At 31.4% G+C, this 24,717-nt stretch overlaps 5 protein-coding genes across 6 annotated transcripts; 3 read left to right on the forward strand and 2 right to left on the reverse strand.

Annotated features, from left to right (window-relative positions):
- The first annotated feature begins 559 nt into the window (after positions 1-559).
- LOC111680046 (putative fatty acyl-CoA reductase CG5065) lies at positions 560-9,786 on the forward strand. Its single transcript, XM_046955395.1, has 11 exons — positions 560-1,853; positions 4,577-4,643; positions 5,325-5,610; positions 5,750-5,900; positions 6,045-6,130; positions 6,234-6,343; positions 6,415-6,613; positions 8,844-9,089; positions 9,165-9,290; positions 9,396-9,454; positions 9,537-9,786. Exons 1-11 carry the CDS (start codon positions 1,851-1,853, stop codon positions 9,692-9,694), a joined length of 1,491 nt encoding a protein of 496 aa, XP_046811351.1. The 5' UTR covers positions 560-1,850; the 3' UTR covers positions 9,695-9,786.
- A 4,038-nt stretch (positions 9,787-13,824) lies between these two features.
- Positions 13,825-17,375, reverse strand: LOC111680045 (probable elongator complex protein 2). The gene is made up of 4 exons (XM_023441656.2): positions 17,157-17,375; positions 15,743-17,099; positions 14,087-14,897; positions 13,825-14,018 (listed from the first exon to the last, which is right to left on the reverse strand). Exons 1-4 carry the CDS (start codon positions 17,277-17,279, stop codon positions 13,895-13,897), a joined length of 2,415 nt encoding a protein of 804 aa, XP_023297424.2. The 5' UTR covers positions 17,280-17,375; the 3' UTR covers positions 13,825-13,894.
- Positions 17,376-17,686: 311 nt separating this feature from the next.
- On the forward strand, positions 17,687-18,155 carry LOC111680044. The gene is made up of 2 exons (XM_023441655.2): positions 17,687-17,870; positions 17,934-18,155. The coding sequence occupies exons 1-2, from the start codon at positions 17,806-17,808 to the stop codon at positions 18,025-18,027; spliced, it is 159 nt and encodes a 52-aa protein (XP_023297423.1). The 5' UTR covers positions 17,687-17,805; the 3' UTR covers positions 18,028-18,155.
- A 112-nt stretch (positions 18,156-18,267) lies between these two features.
- Positions 18,268-20,609, reverse strand: LOC111680043 (mitochondrial intermediate peptidase). Its single transcript, XM_023441654.2, has 3 exons — positions 20,408-20,609; positions 18,683-20,344; positions 18,268-18,572 (listed from the first exon to the last, which is right to left on the reverse strand). Exons 1-3 carry the CDS (start codon positions 20,546-20,548, stop codon positions 18,270-18,272), a joined length of 2,106 nt encoding a protein of 701 aa, XP_023297422.2. The 5' UTR covers positions 20,549-20,609; the 3' UTR covers positions 18,268-18,269.
- Positions 20,610-20,984: 375 nt separating this feature from the next.
- Positions 20,985-23,294, forward strand: LOC111680050 (stress-activated map kinase-interacting protein 1). Of its 2 annotated transcripts, XM_046953790.1 has the most exons (3): positions 21,046-21,196; positions 21,286-21,861; positions 22,072-23,294. In XM_046953790.1, exons 1-3 carry the CDS (start codon positions 21,188-21,190, stop codon positions 23,044-23,046), a joined length of 1,560 nt encoding a protein of 519 aa, XP_046809746.1. In that variant the 5' UTR covers positions 21,046-21,187; the 3' UTR covers positions 23,047-23,294. The 2 variants fall into 2 exon arrangements, with proteins under 2 accessions (XP_023297430.2, XP_046809746.1); XM_023441662.2 differs by having other exon boundaries at positions 20,985-21,861.
- The last annotated feature ends 1,423 nt before the right edge of the window (positions 23,295-24,717 follow it).

Genomic DNA, 24,717 nt, shown 5'->3' on the forward strand with positions numbered 1-24,717 from the left:
GGAAATATATTCCTACAATTGAATGAGTACGTCTACCCCCTACATAATCTGTATTGCAGAAAAAAGATTGGGTTCACAATTTAAAAAGTTGCTGCATATAGCCTAGTCTATAGTGTAGCCTATAGTCTAATCTATAGTGTAGTCAATGGTCTAGCCTATAGTCGAGTCTAGTCTATAGTGTAGTCTTTAGTCTAGTCTATAATCTAGTCTATAGTCTGGTCTATAGTCTGGTCTATAGTCTAGTCTATAGTCTAGTCTATAGTCTAGTCTATAGTCTAGTCTATAGTCTAGTCTATAGTCTAGTCTATAGTCTAGTCTATAGTCTAGTCTAGTCTATAGTCTAGTCTATAGTCTAGTCTATAGTCTAGTCTAGTCTATAGTCTAGTCTATAGTCTAGTCTATAGTCTAGTCTATAGTCTAGTCTATGGTCTAGTTTATAGTCTAGTCTATGGTCTAGTCTATAGTCTAGTCTATAGTCTTGTCTATAGTCTAGACTAGACTATAGATTAGTATACAGTCAAGCCTGGGGTCTATATATTAGTCTATAATAAATTGAATAGTCTAACCTATAGTCTGTATAATTTATAGAGTCGACGAGCGATATTTCCATGTGTTACAAATGGAATGAAAAACAATATATTCCATCTTTTTTGATAGTGGATATAAAAAGTTCATAGTAAAGTTGGACACTATCTATGAATAATACTTTAACATAACCGAACACCTTTCTCAATATTATTAATACATATATAATTTTTTGTTGGTTTAATTTCCATATATAATTTTCATATACAAAAATGTGAGTATATAGATTTCATTGTTTCGTATGTAACACTTCGAAATATTACCACTTAAAATGATCTGGTCGTAAGGGTGGCAGTTTAGGGCTAAATAGGGCACAGATAAAAGGATTTAGAATGTATATTTATTTTTCAAAATATTGTCTGCTGTATTCAAAATGGGCAAAAACGATAAATGAAAATAAATAGAAACTAATTCCATTTTTTTAAGAACTCTATGTATGTTAAAAAATTAATGTGCGTTTGTTTGTATGTCTTAAGTTGATAGACTACTAAACGTCTGAACGGATTTTCTTAAAATTTTCACAGTGTATACCTGTAGGTTATAGGAGAAGAGCCATGCTCTTTTATAAAAATATTAAATCAGTATATTTGAGATACTAAAACAGTTAGAGTTCTCAAATTTTGTCGAAGCCACTTTAGTATGGTTACTTCAGACAAAAAGTAGGCGGACTAGCATTATGGGGCGTTGCGTCTCTCATATAAATAAAATACAAAAATTCGTTTTTTAACATTTTGATTGTGTTAACATTTGGGTATCTTGTAGCCTCCATATGAACTAAATATAAAAATTATTTTATCTAAGAAACTATCGTAAAATTTTACTTGAAGAAATTTGACATTATCTAAAAATTTAGAGAATAAGGGTTGGACCTCATCGGAACATTTTGTAAAAAAAGGGATTAATGATAAAAACCAAACAAAATTATCGGTGTCGTTAGAACCGAATATATTACTCTTGCTTGCCACTTTAACATTAAGTTTAATATAAAGTTTATAAATGAATTTTATAAAGCTAAAAAACAATTGTTTGTATATTAATTAAGTTATAAATGAACAAATGCAATATTTTGCTATTAATATTTTGTCATTAGTTGAAAACGGTGTCTTAATATAAAACGACATTTTTAGCGCATTAAAAAGGACATATTACTAGAAATAAATATAGTGATCCTTGAAAATCGCGGAACATTTAATTGAAATACTTATATTTTAATGAATGTGGAAAGTGTTTAAAAAAATATAATTAAAAATTATTAAAAAAATATAATGGTACGTTTCTAATCGAAAATCTAATAAGAACTTATTGTAATGCATTTACACTGGTCGACAAAATGAAAGCATTTTTCGCGACACTAAACAATTTTATCTACTTCGTAGTTAAATCTTTTAAATAAAATAAGTAGAAATTTCTACAAAAAACATAAAACGTTATAATTTGAAAACCTATAAATTTAACTTAATCCCGTTTGATTGCTAAATAATAATCACTGAAAACACAGTTCAAAATTATTATAAGAAAAAAGATATAACACAGCCATCTTTAAAAGGACTTTATTTTCTTATGACATGAAGTGTACATACATATTCAGAAGAGAAATTTAAGATTTCAATTAATATCATCAAAATAAAACTGAAACCATGGTAAAAATATGAAGGTAGTGTCATTCCGCTCTCACAAAAAAAATTTTTGAAGTTTGTTGGTATTTTCTGAAATTTGTTTTTTGTAAACATAAAAAAGTCGTTGCCACATACGTTAAAGGGGAAACAATTTTAAGGCTTTTGTATTTTTTATGTGTAATTTAAAGATATTAAATTAGTGTATAAGAATTTCTCATTCCGTTTGTAACACATGGAATGATTCATCTAAAACACACACACCCATCTTTTAAAATCGATATCTTCCAATTTGGATGAAATTTGGTGGTTAGTACTATTGAATAGTAGGACACACATTCTCAGCTCTATCAGTCAAGAACTGCCGGTCTTCGAGGGGGTCAAAGTTGGACATTTTGTTAATACAGGGTTTTATTCAAATGAGTGTATGTAACCTATCAACTATTGGCGCGCACATGAAAGCTTACACAATTTTCTTTAAGGGCTTATAGTCCCATAATAGACAGTTCTTGGCCGATAGAGCTAATAGAGATAGCACTAACCATGGTGCAAATTTCATCCAAATCGATTTTTTGAGTTGGGTCAGAATGCTGATACAACTGGAAATCGTTGTCCGCAGGCCAGTGTACTGTGATTAGGGGCTTAATTATATATTTAAGTGAAGCGGCTTACCGGCTTCGGTCGATTAATGTGTTGGTAGCTGGCCCTTAAAACTGGTAATTACTAGTGCTTAGTCTCTTGTTTTTAGCGCTAGCTTTTTTCTTTTTTTAATATTATTTTGATTTTATTTTTTATATTTTCAAAAAGTTATGTGAGAAATTATTTTATATTTAACTTTTCAATAAACAAAATATGTAGTATTTTTGGAATAAGTATGGTAGCTCGATTTTATAAAATACCAGCAAACGTCAGAAGTTTAATATGGCGACAAAAAGAGAGAATGACACTACCTTGATATTTTTACCGTGACTGAAACTATGTTTATATGGTTGTTAGGTCTTACAAGGTTGGCAGAAAAATGTCCTGAAAAAGTCTAACAAACAATGTCAACTTACAATTTTGGTTATTCCAACATTGTCAGAATGGCGTTTACTGACAAAGTTTCAATGAAAAAAATGTAATTTTACGCGATTGTTAAGACATTTTCGGAGTATTTTACTGTCAAAGTTGTAAGATCTGACAATCGTGTATCACAGCTTTGACAATACTGGACTTACTTTTGCCCTTACTTATTATCTAAAAAGATGACTATTTTAAGATTGTTTTAGGTGGAAATTAAGTAAATTTCCCATAAGAGAGAGGAGTTGTCAGGATATTAAAAAGAATATTTATATTGAATAATTGTTATTAGCTTAGGAATATAGAGGTCTCAGGATATACAGATGTATCGCGAGCAATAAACTATTTCCCTCTCTTTCGCACAACAATTTACATCTATTTTTTTTGGGCCTGAGGTTCTATATTGAAGACTCAGAAACCGAAATATACCACCGTTTACTTAATCATAAGACAAGCTTCCAGGCAGAAGTCCGAGAAATAAAGGAATATGTAAATTAGTTTAGAAGAAATATGGCGCCCGTAGCTCTTAATATATTTAACGACAGCCAGAAGGCAATGTTAGGTGATAGAATTAAATTTAAGGCCCTATGGGATTGTAAGAAAGCTTTAACTGAATACTCTCCCAGAGGTAAGTTTTACATCATATGAGTACTGGGCTACTCGAGAGTAGTCGGCAACGTAAGCGCGAATGTAATAGCTTTAAAGAGAAGGGAGCCTGACAAATGCTAAACCATTAGACGCAACAAAAGCTGACTTAAAAATATGACTGAGAGAATCCCATAAGGCCTCTTGGAATAATGAAAAGGTGGTTAGAACCACAAAGATCCTATGGAGTGACCCTGATGAGAACAAGACGAGAAATCTTCTCAGTATGAGGAAGTCTGAAGTTAGTATGATGGTACGTATTTTATGTGGACACAAAGGATAACGAGCACATTTATATAAAATTGGATGTGCGGATTCAGACGAATGTAGATCATGTGGAGAAGACAGTGAAACTCTGAAACACTTCATTTGCCACTGTCAGGTATTTGTAAAAGTTAGATCTAAGTATCTTGAAAGTGATGTTATTTCGGAAATAAGATCCCTGACTAATCTAATTGTAAAATTCTTAGGAATTACGTCCAGGAAACTGAGTTTGAACATTTTTTTATTGAACACAACGGACCTACCTGAAAAACTGATTTAATTTTAATTAATAGATAAATGTATTCTTAATGTCAAAAATGCTATCGACCAGTGTTTTCAATTATGTCTATAGCTCTTGTTGGAATGAAAAGAAATTATTGTAATTTTTTTTTTTTGGTTTTTTTTTATAGAAGAACGAAACTATGTTGATAAGAGACTTCTTTAAAAATCAGGAAATATTTATAACCGGTGGAACAGGTGAGTAGTATAAGTTAAAGTGAATTTTTTTTCTATTTTAAAATTTATAACAATTAAATTTTTTGAAATTGTTACAAATTATGATCGTGATATGTAAGTGATCGTCTTCATTCATTTGTAACTAAAACCTTTGCTATATAACTACAACTTAAAGAAATATATTTACTGCGTTAAATTAAACAGTTTTCAAAATTTTGTATAAATTGTTATCGAGATAAATGATAATTGACTAATAACTACCAAATGCGATCACTTGATCTATATGATCATACTTTTGTATTCTTATACCTTTCACCTTAGCGAGGAGGGTATATATATATATAGCTTGTCATTCCGTGTGTTGTTTGTGTGTCAGTCCGTATTGAAATCAATTTGATCAGATATCTGTTAGATCCAAATCTTAAATAATAATATCAGTCATATTTTCAAATTCCGAAATTTTCTCTGATTTTTATAGAATACTTAATATATTTTAAATGCTATGATCGATATAGATTATTATATATATAAGAATGATACTCGAAAGACCTTTCATTTTATATGCATTACATCTAGAAAAACTATTATATGTTAAAAAATTAACATAAATTTCTTTTCGAATTCAAAAATTAAAAAAAAACTATAGTAAAGATTATATACGTTTCGTCAGAGTAGAATTTTTATTAACCCTCTCGTTTTTAGGTTATCTTGGTAAAAGTTTAATTGAAAAACTCTTGCGAGAATGTCCCGATATATCAAAAATGTATCTATTGATAAGATCAAAGCGAAATAAAACACCACTGGAACGTCTAAAAGAATTTTCCGAAGATTTAGTCTTTGAACGTTTACATCGTGAGCAACCGAATGCATTTGAAAAAATTATACCGATTGTTGGCGATAGTGTTGAACTTGGTTTGGGTATTAGTCAGGAAGATTTAGAACGTTTGAAAAATGTTACTATTATAGTACATGGTGCAGCTAATGTGAGGTAAGTTAGATTTTTTTAAAAGTAAAAAATCAAAATAGAAAAATATAACATTCAGAAAGTTTGGTTGAATTTGGCGGAAATTTGTGAATTTTAATTTTATTTTAATAATGGTTGCTTTAAATTTATCATTTATTTTAAGATTTGATAACAATTTACGTGGTTCCATCTTGATGAACACAAGGGGTACTCATGAATTATTAAAGATTGCCTTAAATCTGAAGCATTTAATAGCATTTATACATGTTTCAACAGCTTACGTTAATCCTTTTGCAGTGCATATTAAAGAACAGGTTAGACCTACTTGTATAAATATATATTTCCAATTTACAATTTAAAAATACTTTTAACAAATATACGTCTACAACAATACGACAATACAACACCGATTGTGAATTTGACAATTATTTTATAATGTTTTCCTGTACTAAACACAGCTATATAAAGCACCGGTTGAATGGCGTTCAGCATTAAAAGTTGCTGAAACCTATGACGAAGAGACGCTTGAAATATTAAAATTAAAGTAAGTAATGATTAAAATATGGATCTTATCATTTGAAAAAAAAAATTGTAGAAAAAAATTTATGATTGATTCTAAAGAAACCTATTTTACTTATCCCCCATAGATATACAAAATATTACCCCAATGCCTACAGTTTTACGAAAAATCTATCCGAACAAGTAGTAGCTGAATTTTCCGATAGATTGCCAATAACAATACTTCGACCCTCAATTGGTAAGTTAATTTTGGTTAAAAATAATAATAATTGAATATTCCTATTAATTTGAAAATAATTTTTATTTTAGTTACACATTCAATGAAAGATCCAGAATCCGGCTTTATTGACAATTTAAATGGTCCTATGGGTATGTTAGTTGCCATCGCTATGGGAATTTCTCAAGTAACATATTGCAATCCTGATTTAATTATGGCTTTAATAAATGTTGATATAGTAACAGATTTTACTATAATTGCAATATATAGACGGGGTCTAGAATCGATGAAGTAAGTTATAATATGATATAAAACAAGTAAGAATTCTATATTCGGCTGTGGCGAATCTTATATACCCTTCACCATGGTGTGTTAAAAGAAACAGGGCTCAACATGCTTAATTTAGACTCTACGTACCCAATTCAAATATAAAATAATACCAAACAGTTCTTACGAAAAAGTACTCTTTGAAAAACGAAAAGTTCTAAAAAGTTCCCTTTTATAGGTTCTCACCTAATTTAGACTCTACATACATAATTTCATATTTCTAGGTTCAATATTAGAAAAAATTTAAAAAGTACCCTTTTAAAAACAAAACAAAAACAAAACAAAAAGTTCACTTTTTTCGGTTCTCACCTAGTTCTGACTCTACATACTTGATATCATGTTTCTAGGTTCAATATTATAGAAAATTCACAAAGTACCCTTTGAAAACCAAAAAAAAGTACCAAAAAGATCCCTTTTATGTGTTCTCACCTAATTCCGAATCTACATACTTAATTTCATATTTCTATGTTCAATATCATAAAATATTCAAAAAGTACCTTTTGAAAAACTTAAAAGTACTAAAAAGTTCCATTTTATAGGTTCTCACCTAATTTCTAGGTTCAATATTAGAAAAAATTCAAAAAATACCCTTTAAAAAAAAAAAAAGTTCACTTTTTCGGTTCTCACCTAATTCTGACTCTACATACTTGATATCATGTTTCTAGGTTCAATATTATAGAAAATTCTCAAAGTACCTATTGCAGAACGAAAAAGTACCAAAAAAATCCCCATTGAATTGTTCTCGTCTAATCCGGCCTCTACATACTTAATTTTATGTTTCTGGGTTCATTAATATAGAAAACTCAAAAAGTACCTTTTGAAAACCAAAAAAAGTACGAAAAAGATCCCTTTTATGTGTTCTCACCTAATTCCGAATCTACATACTTAATTTCATGTTTCTAGGTTCAATATCATAGTAATAATATTTAAAAAGTACCTTTTGAAAAACGAAAAAGTACCAAAAAGTTCCCTTTTATGAGTTCTCACCTAATTCAGACTCTACATACTTAATTTCATATTTCTAGGTTCAATATTAGAGAAAATTCAAAAAGTGCCCTTTTAAAAACAAAAAAAAAGTACCAAAAAGTTCACATTTTCCGGTTCTCACCTAATTCTGACTCTACATACTTGATATCATGTTTATAAGTTCAATATTATAGAAAACTCACAAAGTATCTTTTGCAGAACGAAAAAGTACCAAAAAATCCCTTTTGATATGTTTTTGTCTAATCCGGGGTCTACATTCTTAATTTTATGTTTCTTAGTTCATATAATTATGAAAACTCATAAAGTACCTTTTGAAAAACGAAAAAGTACCAAAAATTTCCCTTTTATGGATTCTCATCTAATTCTGAATCGACATACTTAATTTCATGTTCCTAGGTTTAATATTATGGAATAGCCAAAAAGTACCCTTTAAAAAACGAAAAAGTACAAAAAGTTCCCATATTTCTAGGTTCAATATTATAGAAAATTCAAAAAGTACTTTTATGGCTTCTTACTTAAGCCAGGGCTCGACATAATTAATTTCATGCTTCTAGCGAATAACAACATACTAGTGCTGCTTTAGCTCTGCTACTCTTAATATGCTGCTCTCGCTCTGCCTTGTTTTTATAAGCAAGAGTACAATAACAAAATTTACCATATGATTATGTATTTTGTTTTTGTTTTTTTTGCAATTTCTGTTTGAGCAGGAAAAAAATCTCAATTTTTGATGAAATTGTCAGAGGTTGTTTCGGATTTTTGCACATATCTTCGGTATTTATGGACCGATTTTGCAGATTTTAAATAGCGATCTTCTCGAAAGTATGTCTAACAGAATTATTGAAGATTTGGATGTCGCCGATATCTGGGGTCCTCTAAAAACTGATTTCAACAAACGTACAGACAGACAGACGGACAGACAGACAGACAGACAGACAGACAGATGGATATAGCTAAATCAACTCTGCTATTTATAAGGATCCAGAATATATATACTTTATACTTTATTATATTATAGAAATTACAAACGGAATGGCAAACTTATATATACCCTTCTCACGAAGGTGAAGGGTATAAAAAGAACTTCATTTACAAATAATTGAACTCAAATAAAAATGCGAAATGAAAATTTAATGTAAAATCTACTTTTAACACATAAAACCCTAATAACTGATAAATTTCTTATCTTCTTTATATGTACCATCAAAAGTTCTAAAAAAATTGGCCTAGATATACGAAACATATCAGCCGGAACTCGATATAAATACACTTTAAATCAAAGCACTAAAATTTTCCTCAATGAAACGAGTCAAGAACCTTTTGTAAAAAGTTTATGGGCACCAACTTGTTTTATGACTACAAATTATTTTCTATTCATTATGTGTGTATTTTTGGTAAATATACCATTAGCTTTGATTTATGATTTTCTATTGATGTTATCGAAGGAGGAAAAAATGTAAGTGATTTAATTGAAAAATGCACCTTTAACCTATTATATAGTTAAATATAATGAATTATTTTCTATTCAAAGGGTTTTAAAACTGACGCGTAAACTTGTGTACACTTCTAAAGCTCTTGGAAAGTTTTCACAAGAATATTTTGAAATTCAAAATGATGGCATGTGGGAACTGCTTAAACTTCTACCGGAAAAAGAAATGTAAGTTTAAATTGAGGGGGAGGGAGGGGGTGTGTCATAGAGTAAAAAGTAAAATAAATTAATAATTGTAATGATAATTATTATTTTTTTTTTTATTTGGTATAGAAAAACATTTGGTAATATTACTGAAGCATTTGATAAGGATTACATTCAGACCATGCGAGGTAAGAGAAAATTAAATTATCATTTTAGAACTTGATTATTTTGTTAATAACTTTTTATTAATGATTCAATTTCTTGCCACAGAACTAAGGGATGGTGTAAAAAAATATATTTTTCGAGAGCCACTTAAAGCAACACCAGCTACGCAAAGACGTTTTAAAATCTTTATTATATTAGACAGAATTATTAAAGTGTTAATATGCTCAATGTTTGTAGTTTTGTTATGGAAATTGGTTAATTAAAATTAAGAATAATAAGTCGAATTTGTTATAGAAAAAGGGATTTTTTTAAAGAAATAATAAAAGAAACAAAAAATAAAATAATTGTTTATAAAATTTAATATAAATGTTTATTTTAATACAAAATAATGGTAAAACTTAATCTATATATATAAAATTCTAACGTTACTGACTGACTGACTGACTGACTGACTGACTGACTGATTGACTGATTCATCATCGCACAGCCTAAACGGTTAAAGCTAAAGAGCTGAAATTTGGACAGGGGATTGGTCTTCCACCAAATAGATCCACTAAGACGGGATTTTTGGAAATTCGAATGTTTAGGGGGTAAAAAAGGGTAAAAACGGGTAAAATCGGTAACCTCATATCTCCTAAACTAGAAAAGATACAAAAATAGTTTAAAGCTTATCGTCGTTCATTTAAAAAATAAGCGGACAGGTGTCTGGTACTTTTTTCAATTTCGGCCCCTTTAGGGAATAAACGGGTAAAAACTGTATTTTGGTACTTTTTTTGCACCCCATGTATCTTTTAAACCAGTGAACATTCAAACAATATTTTTGACTCCTTCATAACTTGACGAAAAAATAAAAATATAAATTTAGTACTTTTTGGTTATTCGGATGTTTAAGGGGTGAAAATTGTACCTATTTTTGGTACTTTTTTCATAAAACATTGATTTTGGTTTATTAACTTATACATATAAATACGTAATAACGGGCTCCCACTACGATGTTGCAACATTTTGGAATAGAATTTTTATTTCGTTAATGAAATTAAGCATGTAGAGCCCGGAGTAAATGAGAATCTATAAAAGGGGACTTTTTGGTACATTTTCGTTCTTCAAAAGGTACTTTTTGGATTTTTGTATAATATTGAACCTAGAAACATGAAATTAAGCATGTAGAGCCCGGAGTAAATGAGAATATATAAAAGAAGAATTTTTGGTACTGTTTCGTTCTACAAAAGGTACTTTTTATGAGAATCTATAAAAGGGGACTTTTTGGTACTTTTTCGTTCTTCAAAAGGTACTTTTTGAATTTCCTATAATATTGAACCTAGAAACATGAAATTAAGTATGTAGAGGATAGATTAAGTGAGAACCTATAAAAGGGACTTTTGGTACTTTTTCGTTCTTCAAATGGTACTTTTTGGATTTTTGTATAATATTGAACCTAGAAACATGAAATTAAGCATGTAGAGCCCAGAGTAAATGAGAATCTATAAAAGGAGACTTTTTGGTACTGTTTCGTTCTACAAAAGATACTTTTTGAGTTTTCTATAAAATTTAACCTAGAAACATGAAACTAAGCATGTAGAGCCCGGAGTAAATGAGAATCTATAAAAGGGGACTTTTCGTTCATCAAAAGGTACTTTTTGAATTTTTTATAATATTGAACCTAGAAACATGAAATTAAGTATGTAGAGCCTGGATTAAGTGCGAACATATAAAAGGGGACTTTTTGAAACGTTTTCTTTCTTCAAAAGGTACTTTTTGGATTTTTGTATAATATTGAACCTAGAAACGTGAAATTAAGCATGTAGAGCCCGGATTAAGTGAGGAGCTATAAAAGGGGACTTTTTGGTACTTTTCCATTCTTTAAAAGGTACATTTTGAATTTTCTATAATATTGAACCTAGAAACATGAAATTAAGCGTTTAGAGCCTAGATTAAGTGAGAAACTATAAAAGGGCACTTTTTGGTATTTTTTCGGTCTTCAAAAGGTACTTTTTGTGTTTTTTATAATATTGATCCTAGAAACATGAAATTAAGCATGTAGAGCACGTAGAAAATGAGAATCTGTAAAAGCGGACTTTTTGGTACTTTTTCGTTCTACAAAAGGTACTTTTTGAGTTTTCTATAAAATTTAACCTAGAAAAATGAAATTAAGCATGTAGACCCCGGAGTAAATGAGAATCTATAAAGGGGACTTTTTGGTACTTTTTCGTTCTTCAAAAGGTACTTTTTGAATTTCCTACAATATTGAACCTAGAAACATGAAATTAAGTATGTAGAGGATGGATTAAGTGAGAACCTATAAAAGGGGACTTTTGGTACTTTTTCGTTCTTCAAAAGGTACCTTTTGGATTTTTGTATAATATTGAACCTAGAAATATGAAATTAAGCATGTAGAGCCCGGAGTAAATGAGAATATATAAAAGGAGACTTTTTGGTACTGTTTCGTTCTACAAAAGGTACTTTTTATGAGAATCTATAAAAGGGGACTTTTTGGTATTTTTTCGTTCTTCAAAAGGTACTTTTTGAATTTCCTATAATATTGAACCTAGAAACATGAAATTAAGTATGTAGAGGATGGATTAAGTGAGAACCTATAAAGGGGACTTTTGGTACTTTTTCGTTCTTCAAATGGTACTTTTTGGATTTTTGTATAATAATTGAACCTAGAAACATGAAATTAAGCATGTAGAGCCCGTAGTAAATGAGAATTTATAAAATGAGACTTTTTGGTACTGTTTCGTTCTACAAAAGGTACTTTTTGAGTTTTCTATAAAATTTAACCTAGAAACATGAAATTAAGCATGTAGAGCCCGGAGTAAATGAGAATCTATAAAAGGGGACTTTTTGGTACTTTTTCGTTCTTCAAAAGGTACTTTTTGAATTTCCTATAATATTGAACCTAGAAACATGAAATTAAGTATGTAGAGCCCGGAGTAAATGAGAATCTATAAAAGGGGACTTTTTGGTACATTTTCGTTCTTCAAAAGGTACTTTTTGGATTTTTGTATAATATTGAACCTAGAAACATGAAATTAAGTATGTAGAGGATGGATTAAGTGAGAACCTATAAAAGGGGACTTTTGGTACTTTTTCGTTCTTCAAAAGTTACTTTTTGGATTTTTGTATAATATTGAACCTAGAAACATGAAATTAAGCATGTAGAGCCCGGAGTAAATGAGAATCTATAAAAGGAGACTTTTTGGTACTGTTTCGTTCTACAAAAGGTACTTTTTGAGTTTTCTATAAAATTTAACCTAGAAACATGAAATTAACCATGTAGAGCCTGGAGTAAATGAGAATCTATAAAAGAGGACTTTTCGTTCATCAAAAGGTACTTTTTGAATTTTTTATAATATTGAACCTAGAAACATGAAATTAAGTATGTAGAGTATGGATTAAGTGAGAACATATAAAAGGGGACTTTTTGAAACCTTTTCGTTCTTCAAAAGATACTTTTTGGATTTTTGTATAGTATTTAACCTAGAAACGTGAAATTGAGCATGTAGAGCCCGGATTAAGTGAGGACCTATATAAGGGGACTTTTTGGTACTTTTCCGTTCTTTAAAAGGTACATTTTGAATTTTCTATAATATTGAACCTAGAAACATGAAATTAAGCGTTTAGAGCCTGGATTAAGTGAGAAACTATAAAGGGTACTTTTTCGTTCTTCAAAAGGTACTTTTTGTGTTTTTTATAATATTGATCCTAGAAACATGAAATTAAGCATGTGGAGCCCGGAGTTAATTAGAATCTTTAAAAGCAATCAGGGACTTGAGTAAATGAAAATTTAAACTGGAATATTTTCTGGTACTTTTTGAATTTTCTATAATATTGAACTTAGGAACATGAAATTAAATAAAATAGGTCCTTTGGTACTTTTTCGTACTTCACTGGTACTGGTACTTTTAGAGCTTTCTAAAATATTGAATATATAAACATAAAATTAAACACGCAGTATCCCAATTGAACGAAAATTGAAAAAGCATACTCTGGTACTTTTTTGTTCTTTTACTAATACTTTTCGAATTTTCTATAATATTGAACCTAAAAATATTAAATTGGACATGTAGCTTCCTGATTGTATAAAAATCTTTATGCGATTTTTTTGGTTTCTGGTTGAAAATTAAACATGCGTCATTCTGATTTAATGAAAATGTATAAAAAGGCACTGTCTGGTACTTTTTCGTTCTTCAACTGTTTTTTCTAATTTTCTGTAATATTGAGGCTAGAATCAATCAAACTTAAAGAGTTCTCTAAAAGGGGAATTTTTGACATTGCAGATATATATATATATATATATATATATATAATATATATATATATATATATATATATATATATATATATATATATATATATATATATATATATATATATATATATATATATACATTTACAATAATGATATTTATTTTATTCCATTACGATGAGGGTAGCGAAGCACACTGGGTATAGCTAGTAACTTATAAATTTAATTGATAAACTCTAACCAAATAATCTTCACCACAGCTGGCCAATTGGAATTGTTTATTATCACCACAACAGGGTCTAAATTGTAAACGTTTTACGGTCAAATGATGAGATTGTCTGCAAGAGAAAAAAAATTCATAAAAATTGTTTTTAAATTTTAGAAAAAAAAAATGATTTTTACTTACGATTTATTAAGTGTTAATAATAAAGTAAATTTATCCTTAAACTGATAGACATGTATTAAACCACTTTCACAACCCAAAGCTAAAACATATGCACCATTCTCATGAAGTGAATGAGCAAATGTTACTGCAGTAATGGATTCATTTTTAAGTTCTAAAACATCTAAAGATTTCCAACCATTTAGAGAGGTTTCTTTTGTTTCTGCGTCTTGTGTTTTACACCATATTACAACTTTTCCCTCTCTGGAAGAGGTGACAAAATATTTACTATCATGTGACCAATCACATGACCATATAATGCGTGTATGTACACCATTCGTTTTATCTGTACAGGCTGTCAAAGCAAATGAAGCCACTTTATCCTTCTCTAATGGCTGACGTTTAAAGAGAGACCATCTGCGATCACGTGAAACGGAAAGTAAATATTCACCATTAGGTGAAAAACTCATTTGTGTTACGGTCAATTGATGACCGGATAATTTTTGTATCTGTTTCCATGTGGCAGTATTCCAAAGTATTATTTGTGCATGTTCTGCATTGCTGGACTTGCAAGATGATGCTAACAATGTGGCATCCGGTGAGGAGGCTAAGGCATAAATTTCATAGCCATGACCATAAAGTTTTTGTACTTCTGGCCATAGAGTATTTTGCATAAGAGTTTCTTCTTGTGGTGGTGCATTTAGGGTGATGGGTATGAAATAATTTTCTGGATATTCATCTTTAACATGACGTTCTTCGTTGGCTGGATTTTCTAACGTATAAACGGCTTTATTCGATAAGCCTAGTGAAGGCACTGAAGCTCCTTTGGGCAATGCTTGATATTAAAAGGGAAATTTTCTAATTATTTACTAAAGTTAATGTAGGGGATGATGGTGTATGAGCGCTGATAGTGCAAATGTTTAATGTTTTTGTGTTTTCTTTTTTATTAAGGTTGTCATAGAGAAAGCTGATTTTCTTTTCACTTTAACTTATTTCTGTTTATTCACACAAAAATTTAGTTTTTTTTCAACTTTTAATTAACTTAAATTGTTTATTTGTTTCCCTTCTTTGTAATATTTAACCCTTCAACTTTTTCGGATAAATCCCAAACATATAATTATTTTTCTAAACTTAATGCATATCATATGAAAGGTCTTTCAAATAGCTTTCATTTCTTAATAAAACTTGTTAACTTTTAAAAACTAAAGATCTCGAAAATAGTCTGTAAACTATTCGAAATTCTGGAATGAACATTATAAGTTTTTTCGGATTTTTTTTTTATAACCAATATTTTTCAACAATTTTGTTTGTTTTCAATAGAACGTTTCAAAAGAATGTCTGATAAATCATGCAAGAAGGGCCTTCAGAAAATTTCTAACAACAAACCAACAGACAAAAGGACATTGCAAAATCGACTTCACTCTCTATAAGGATTCAATAGTAATATTAGGGATATTGTAAACGGAATGACGAAACATATAAATAACCTATACAAGAAAGTAAAGGATACAAAAAGGGACTGAAATCAAAAGTAAACAGTTATATTCCTATGAAAATACTAAGGACATTCCTTAATAAAACTCCTCTGTGATATGTTTAAATGATTATTTTGCAAGGAAATGATTGTAAATGCATAAAAGTATGAAAAAGAAAATATAAAATAAAAAAATTTCCACTTACATTCCAATAGTTGATCACCTTCTTTATCCTCCTCCACTTTAGTAATACGTCTAAAATTCTCGATGAAATTAGCCGAAGCCTGGAAAGTTCTTACAATTTTCTCCTCAGCACCGCTGGCAAATTTATAGCGTGATAATAAAGCTAAAGCTTGCATATCATAACCATGCACTTGAGGACGAGCCAATTCATGCCAAGTTTCAGCATCATGACGCCAAGGTGAATGAATACGTGTTGTCTGATCGGCCGAAACACTCATAACATATTCACCTTGTGGCTCCCATGCCAAATCACGAACCTCACCAAAATGGCCACCCACATTAACTTGTGGCAACCAGAGGGCCTCGTTATCCTCGGACTGTTTCCAGATGTGGAAACCTCCCTGATAACTGTGACCCAGCACAGATTTACCATCGCTTGAGAATTTGCCACCAAAGAAACCCAATGAATTGCCACCAACTTCACCCAAGCGTACTTTTTCCATCCAAATGCCACTTTCTTCAGAAGGCTGCCATATGATGAGGGTTTTATCAATCGATGCAGAAAGTATACTTAAAGTTTGCTCATTCGATTTATACCAATTAACACCATACACCCAATTATCGTGACCATATAAAACAGACTCCAAACTAATGGCATACCATGAATCACCCGATAGCTGAAGAATTTTCTCTTCCACTCTTATTTCACCAGTGGCTTCATCTAATAAATTGAATATATCAACTTTATTATTAAGCACCTGTTCGGCAGTTCTGGGTGCAATACGCCACAAACGTATAAAATTATCTTGCGAAGAGCTGGCCAATAACAAATCATCACCTTCACGAACAAAATCTAAACCACGTACCCAATCTTCATGACCCAATAGCTTATGTACAGGTTGAAAATTAAATTCATCACTTACTAGCTGGGCAATATCTTCAGCCCACAGTGCCACACTTTCATCATCAGCAGTAAATGCTAGTAAAATTTGTTCGGACTTGGGTAATAGGGTAAGTCTTAAGGTGAAACAGAAGCCAGTGTTTAAATGTAAAGTTTGTTTACAAATGGGCTCCACATCATTTGATCCAAAATACCATAATTTTATGGTAGAATCAGCAGCTGCAGTGGCCAATAACCATTCACCATTCGAACGTTGTAAACCATCCACAGCATTAACACCACTTTCATGACCCTTAAGCTCATAACTCTTGATTTCATCAAGATTTTCTACATTCCATAATATGGCCAATTTGTCATCCGAGCCAGACAGACAATACATTTCTTTATCCTGTTGCTGGGACTTTAACCACCTGACGGTGTTGACTCTTTTGGTGTGTCTTACATAGGTGTGTGTTATTTTTGCGGAATATTGTTTAAACTGAAAATGGATTTTTTTTAATAAAAGACCGGCATTTATTAGACATTTTCTTTTTACCTGTGGATCATAAATGGCTACAGCATTACAGGCTCCAAATACTATTAAACCATTGTTGCCCCAATCAGCACTTTCTGTGGTACGATTACATCCTATAGAAGTGTATATATTTTCAACACTCATTTTTTTATTATTTTTTGTCGAAGTTTTGCAAAAATACTTGATTTTCAATACAAACCGCAACGTGTTGTTGTTAGAGCCCTGTGACGACAAATATTAACGGCGTCGACGTCTTAATATCAATTGTAAGCCGGCTAAGGTCTTAAATTATTTTAAATTTTACATTTCCAGCCTTTTTGTTTCGGTTACAATAACAATATACAAATAAAATTTGTGCTCAAATTACACGCTCCTTCCTCGTTATATAGAACAACAAAATTTAAATTAAATTGTTAAAAAAATTTCGGGTTTTCTCGACTTTTTTCACAAAACAAAATAGTCAACTTATATAAAGAATCGATCTATAGAAATTTACAACCTATTGTCTTTTCCATCCTTGCAATAAACTGTCATACTGTTTCATTCAAATACATTCCATTAAATCATAACTAAATCATATGTGTTCATAGAATATTTGGGAAAAAAATCTCTTCTTTCAACTACTTCCCCAGCAAAACAGAAGTAAAATATTGGAAAATATTACATAAAAATGGTGCAAAAAAGTAATCCAGCAGTAAATTTCTTCAGAAGCATTTACCACAATGAATTTCAATGGCAAGTTTTTCATCATGAGACATTTTTATTTTGTCAAAAACTAACCTCATTTTTATTTTACAGGTCTGTGGTAAAAAGTTTTGGTTTATTCTTTTTGGGAGTACGTATTGCCAAAGAATTTGTAGGTGTTGAAATTATGCCAGCCATTCACCATTGAGGCGGTCGTTCTTGTTGGTCGTTGTCCCTTTAGTTTAAGTATGAAACATTGATAGATATTTGATTTTGTTTTATAAAATTCCAACATTTTTATTAAAAATGTTAACAATTTAACTAAAAAAAAGAAAATACAGTGTTTGTATTTTGTAATGTGGTCAGTGGGCACTAGGGGTCTACTTAGTTAACGGTTAACAGAAGATTCCAGATTAATAACTTAAAAATGATTTATGTTTACTTTTTAATTTATTTATCTACTTTTATCATATCTTTTATTTTATCGTTGTTGACGTCGATCTCGTGTATTAAGCTGTGTGCCAAATTCTGAGGAGTGAGATCTTTTTTAAGGAAATTTGCTACTAATTGACGGGAAGGTATACCACCACCATGAGCTAAAACTTCTTGACGATATTTTTCTCCGGCTTCACGATTAAAGGGATTCTTTTCGAAATAGTTTTGCCATATCCAGGAAGCTATCGTTTTCGATATTAAGTAGGAGTAGTACTTTGCACCATAGCCAACCAAGTGAGAAAATCTTAACTGCCAGGCCTAAAATAAATTCAAAGATTAGATAGGTAGATAGATTAAATATATAGATTTATAGTAGACATGTATATCAAAAAAATAGACTCGGTTCACTATTATCAAATATCATTTACCGTATGCTCCACATATGGCAAACTGTAGTAATCTTTCTGTACAGTTTGCAAAGTATCTGTAGTATTTGCACCTTGCTTCGCCGGATCACCATGATATATTTGATCTAAGGCCGAATAGAACACTTGTAATTGTGTTTCACTAGCAGAGAATAAATTCTTCGAAGCACACAGTCTCTGCAACATATCCTCATCCATGGGTTTGTGTGTCTGAAAATGTTTGGCAAATGTACGCAAAACACGTGGATCACTTGCAAAGTATTCCATTAATACCGAAGGTACTTCAGCAAAATCTGTGGAACAGCGAGTGCCTGTAACATGTTGGTATTCGGTACGGGCCAACATTGAATGCATAGCATGACCCATTTCATGGAATAAATTATCGACACGAGAAGGTGAGAGTAAGGTGGGGCCGGTCCAGCGAGGCTGTGATAGATTAAGCATAACCACTACTATAGGCAGTTGATAGGAACCATCGGGCATACGTTTACCACCTTGAATGGTAAAGTGACAATCTTGGTTGGGTTTGCCGTTACGCTCGAAGAAATCACAATAAATATAACCCAATAAACCCTCTTTTTCATGCACCACAGACAGTTTGTAGATATCATTATGCCAAGACTCTCCAGGTTCCATTTCAGTATTCTGCAGTGATATACCATATAGAGATTGCATAAGATTATCCAAACCTTCCATACAACCGCCCAAACTAAAGTAAGGCAAAAACTCATTGGCACTGGCATTTAAGGCATTTCGTTTCATTAGCGAAGTAAAGTAGGGAGTATCCCAAGCCGATAAAGTAGCCTGTGGATTACCACTTTCTTTGCGTTTCATTTGTTCCATAAGACGAAAATCAGCATCAGCTCTGGGACGTAATTGGGAGGTCAACTCATCGATAAACTGTTGCACCATTTCAGGATTTTCCACTGTACTAGCATTAAGAGCACGATGAGCATAAGTATCAAAGCCACAAGTTTTAGCTAAAGCATGACGACATTTTAACATATCACTGAGAAGTTCCTCTTGTCTTTCGGAGGGATATAAGAATAACCTATAGGCTGCTTCACGAGCCTGAGGATTTGCCGAATTTGTATAGAGACCAGAAACTAAAACATGATCGCCTTCGGTTGGAAAATACGTTTTAATGGAGTCTGGCACTTGACCTCTGGGGAAGGCAGTAGGTTGCACGGCACCATGCATAAATTTCTGCCCCAGTTGCAGAATATAATCATTCAAACGCACCACCTTATCGCGTTCATTATCCTGCAAATGAATGCCGGATTGTTCGAAATCGAATAAAAACAATTTGGCCACATGTTTATCTACATCAGTGGTATCTAATAGATCACCTTTTTCCACCACCTTACGCAAGGCCATATAGAGTTCTTTGTGTGTATTCAAATGTTCCACTATGCCACTTATACTAATGCAGGCATCTTCGGCTGCTTGAGCATATTTACTTTGCGGATGAGCTATACGTATAAATTCCGACAAATCAGCTACCTTACACAACGAATCCGACAGTTCATCAAAAATTTGCACCATCTTTCGTTTTCGCTGTCCCGATATTGCTTCCTGTATCAGTTCATCCGTTTTATTGGCCACATTATCTTTGAGCAGAAAGAAACCTTCATGGTTACGTAGCTCTGGCATACAGAATAGACCCTAAATTTTTGTGAAAAATCATAGTTTAATGTTCAATGGAAAATATAAATTACATGTTCTTACCGCTTCATTTCTCGTAAAATTGATTTTCTTATACGGCGGCGAATTAAAGGCTGTGGCCAATGGGGTCCATGTGGTTACGTTTTTTCTTAAATGCCAGTTTTTTAGCCCGATACGGGCTAATGGTTTACCTAATAAAATCATTTTTTGTGGAGAAAATTCACCGACTTTATTTTATCACACAAAATCAAAACAAATTTGCTTGGTATGACAGATGTCAGTGCCAGCTGTGAGCACTGCATTATCATTGTGATAGCACAGAGTTTGTAAAAAAAAAACATTAAAAATTGTATTTATAATGCAAATATACAACAAAAACAAGAATTTTTTTTATATTTTCAGTACGAATTAAAAACTTTTTTTTAACAAAATTAAAGTGTTTCATTAAAAAACAAAACATATTTTTTTACAAAAATTATTTCCTTTTATTTGAAGATATTTCTACCTTTTACCTTGAACATTTTTATAATGTAACGGTATCTAGTTTCCAACGGCTTGCAATTGTTTGCTGACGAAAACTCACTGACTGCCTTTTCATAGCACACAGTTTCCATATATAACAATCAAACAAACAGCTGTTTGTTACATGTCAAAAGTGTCAAATAAAAAAAGAATTTACAAGAGTTTTCGATTTTTTGACGAAAAATTAATATAATTTCAAACAAATAAAATAAAAGCCAATAAAATTAAATAAAAACTATAAAAGTTGCATTTGGAATATGGCAACTTATTCCAATCCGCATTGGTTATTATGCCATATACGCAATTCCTTCATTTCCACCGATGATACGGGTATGTGTGAGACGGTAATGGTCAGTGATGATCTACCCAAACATTATCTAAGAAAATACCAGGGCAATAGTTTAACACGTTATGTACAGCAGCAGCAACAACACAGACGTTCCCTGGGATCTACGCCACAGCAGCAGCAACAGCAAACTACACATCATCGTAACTATGATCCCATTTTGCAAGAAGTCGATTTTGTCTGCTATCCTGGCTTGGATCAAAGCGATGACGAAGATGTTGACTTGACCGCTCAATCATTTGACATACAAATGTATCCCGAGGTGGGTGCTCATCGTTTTCGTTCAAATACTGCACAAAAATTAGAAAAAATGGATATAGCCAGACGTAAAGCGGCCAAAACGAAGTGTGTTAACTATGATGATGACATTGTTCAACCGGAACGTAATGATTTTTTCGTACGCAAATTTATTGGCTCTCAAGAGAAGTTGATGCATCAGAATGAGGGTATTAAAAGTAAACTAACGCTACAATTGGCAAATAGTCCGAAACAAGTACAAAATAAATTTCAAGAATATGCAAAATTCGATGGTACATCACAGACGGGCGTGCAGACGAAACGTATAAATGTGTTCTTAAGTATGTTGCCGGAGAAGGAGAGAAATTATCCCATAAAAATATGTGTTCTTTCGCATGCCAAAATATCGGATGTAAGTAAATGAAAAAAAAAATAGTTTTTTCTTTTTAAGAAATGCATTAGTCACATAAGTTTTTAATATAATTAGGTGCAATTTCACAATGTTAGTTAATTGGTATATAATGGCTTACGTGAAGCCATGTCCGAAATTTAGAAAAAGAGTTTTCGCCAAAAATATTCTATGATGACTTCCATATAATAGACTTTTTCCTCTCTTTTCCAGGTTATTGGCTTAGTATGCTATAAGGCTACTGTAGAATTTCCAGATCTTCCTCTTAAATCCATACGGCATTATGGCTTATACATGACTGAAGATAATGATGATCTAGAAGACTTTCCACCACTAGATCATCGAGAACCGTGTTCAAAATTTGGTTTTTCTCACTTAACACTGGCCGAAAGAAGACCCATGGGTATAGAACGTGATTATGGTCAGCCTACAAAATCTATGACATCAGAAGAAGAGAAAGCCCGACTGGCGGCTATGGCACTACATTCCCTTAATTGCACCGGTGTAGGATCAGATGGTTTCCATAGTCCCGAAGATAAAGATGATGTAGATGGCAGTAATAACATTTTCGTTGCTGAAGGTCGGGTCGACGATTTGGAACAACGTATTTTAAGTCAAGATGATATGTTAGAGGCTCCCGTATATCGTAGTTATAATTTGAATATTATCGATAAGAAATTCTTTAAAACTGAAGTATCGCTAGGCATTTCGGGTGAACGTATCGAAATAGATCAACAGAAAAATGCCAAATTTTGGACAAAACAACGTGCCGTTATCTATCCCATAGATGCTGTGGCTCATTGTGAAATAGTTGAGATGCGCACGGTTAAAGCAGTCCTACGCATATGGCTCAAAACTGCTTCGGCTATTAGTTCTAGCGCCTTCAGTGACAATAAAACTTCTCTTTCAATACCCGCCCATTCACCCACTAGTCCCGGTCATTATCCTCACTATTCATCACCATTTAATTTCCTAAATAATTCTAGCAGTACTTCGTCATCATCATCACAACAAATACGCTTCAAACATTATGATTTTGAAACCACTATACCGATGGCCGAACAAATCTATAAAAAACTTAGCTGTATCCTTGATATGTGTTCATCAGATGTACGTAGAGAATTCTTACAAGTTAAACAACGTAAATTGGAAAAGATTCAAGCGAAAAAACATCTCAAACTTTTGTAGTATCTAGATTTTTATATTAAATCCTATAGATTTTTAATATATTCCTGCACCGCTGCCCAATGTTAATACATTATGTCATAAATTTTGTTGCCAAAACCATGAAAAACGGCAACAGACCACAAGTATCCATACTATAATTAAATTTAATTGTATACTTTTAAGTTTGGTTCTACTTTAAATCATAATTTTTATATTTATAATATCGATATTCTATAGAGTTTAAGTATTATCATAAATTTTCTATTTTTTAAGATTTACATTACATTTAAATTATTTCTTTATTTTTTTTTAAGATAACTTTTTCTTTTTTTACTTCATTTCATATACATATATAAGACATTTTTTCTAACTTAATTAAATGTTTAATAAAAAACAATTGATTTATTTAATTTAAAAATAGATTTTTTATTGTGTAAAGCGGAAACTGTAAAATTTGAAAATAGCAATATAGTTTTAATATAGACAATATAGATCGTAGACTAGACTAACCAACAGACTTGTCTATAGATTACATTTGACTATAGACTAGAATATAGATTAGACTAAAGATTAAGCTATATACTAAACTATAGATTAGACTACAGACTAAACTATAGACTAGACTATAGCATAGTCTAAAGACTAGACTATAAACTAGAATATAGGATATACTAGACTATAGACTATAATAAAGTTTAGAATATAGACTAGAATATAGACTAGAATATAGACTAGACTATAGACTAGACTATAGACTAGACTATAGACTAGACTATAGACTAGACTATAGACTAGACTATAGACTAGACTATAGACTAGACTATAGACTAGACTATAGACTAGACTATAGACTAGACTATAGACTAGACTATAGACTAGACTATAGACTAGACTATAGACTAGACTATAGACTAGACTATAGACTAGACTATAGACTAGACTATGTACTAAACTGTAGACCAGACCATAGTTTACATCATAGGCTAGACTATCGGTCAAAATCTAACAATGTGCTTTAATTGATCCCCCATTTGATGTGTATTTTTACTCTGTCCCTGCATTGATAACAAAACATATTTATTAAAAAAATACATTTTTTTAATCACCCTTGATTTGTTTATATGCAAGTTGCTGTTTTTTTGTTGTTGACATTCAAGATCAATTGCAAACATTTATTTCCTGTCTACGGAACCGCTATGTTTGCACAAATACTCTCTCGCACACACGCTCTCACAAATGTAAGTCAACAAAAATTCTAATAAATGAATAATTACTGGAACAAAAAGAAATAAACAAACATTAAATTAATTGAAAAGTAAAAAAAAAAATACCCGAATGGAAAATTATAATAGGAAATATTTATGTAGTATATATATGTAGTATTACCGATAACAATTTATAAGGCTCTCAAATTCCTTAAATAAAAACAACAAGCAAAGCTGTTAGACTCTATAAACACATACATAATAAACCCGCCCGATTTTATCCAATTTGATCTATATAAATTCCAAAGTTTCTATCAGACTTACGCTCTAGTGGGTCAATAAAAGCACAACAATATTGCAAAAATATTATTGTAATGTTTCAATGATAAAATAGGAATACGGAACTGTAATAGTCAATATCATTTTAGCTTGCTTTGTGTTGTTGTTGTGCTCTTTTTTTGTTGTTATTGCATTTATTTTTAGCATG

The sequence above is a fragment of the Lucilia cuprina genome, chromosome 6 (genome assembly GCF_022045245.1).
Source record: "Lucilia cuprina isolate Lc7/37 chromosome 6, ASM2204524v1, whole genome shotgun sequence".
Taxonomy (NCBI): Eukaryota; Metazoa; Arthropoda; class Insecta; order Diptera; family Calliphoridae; genus Lucilia; species Lucilia cuprina.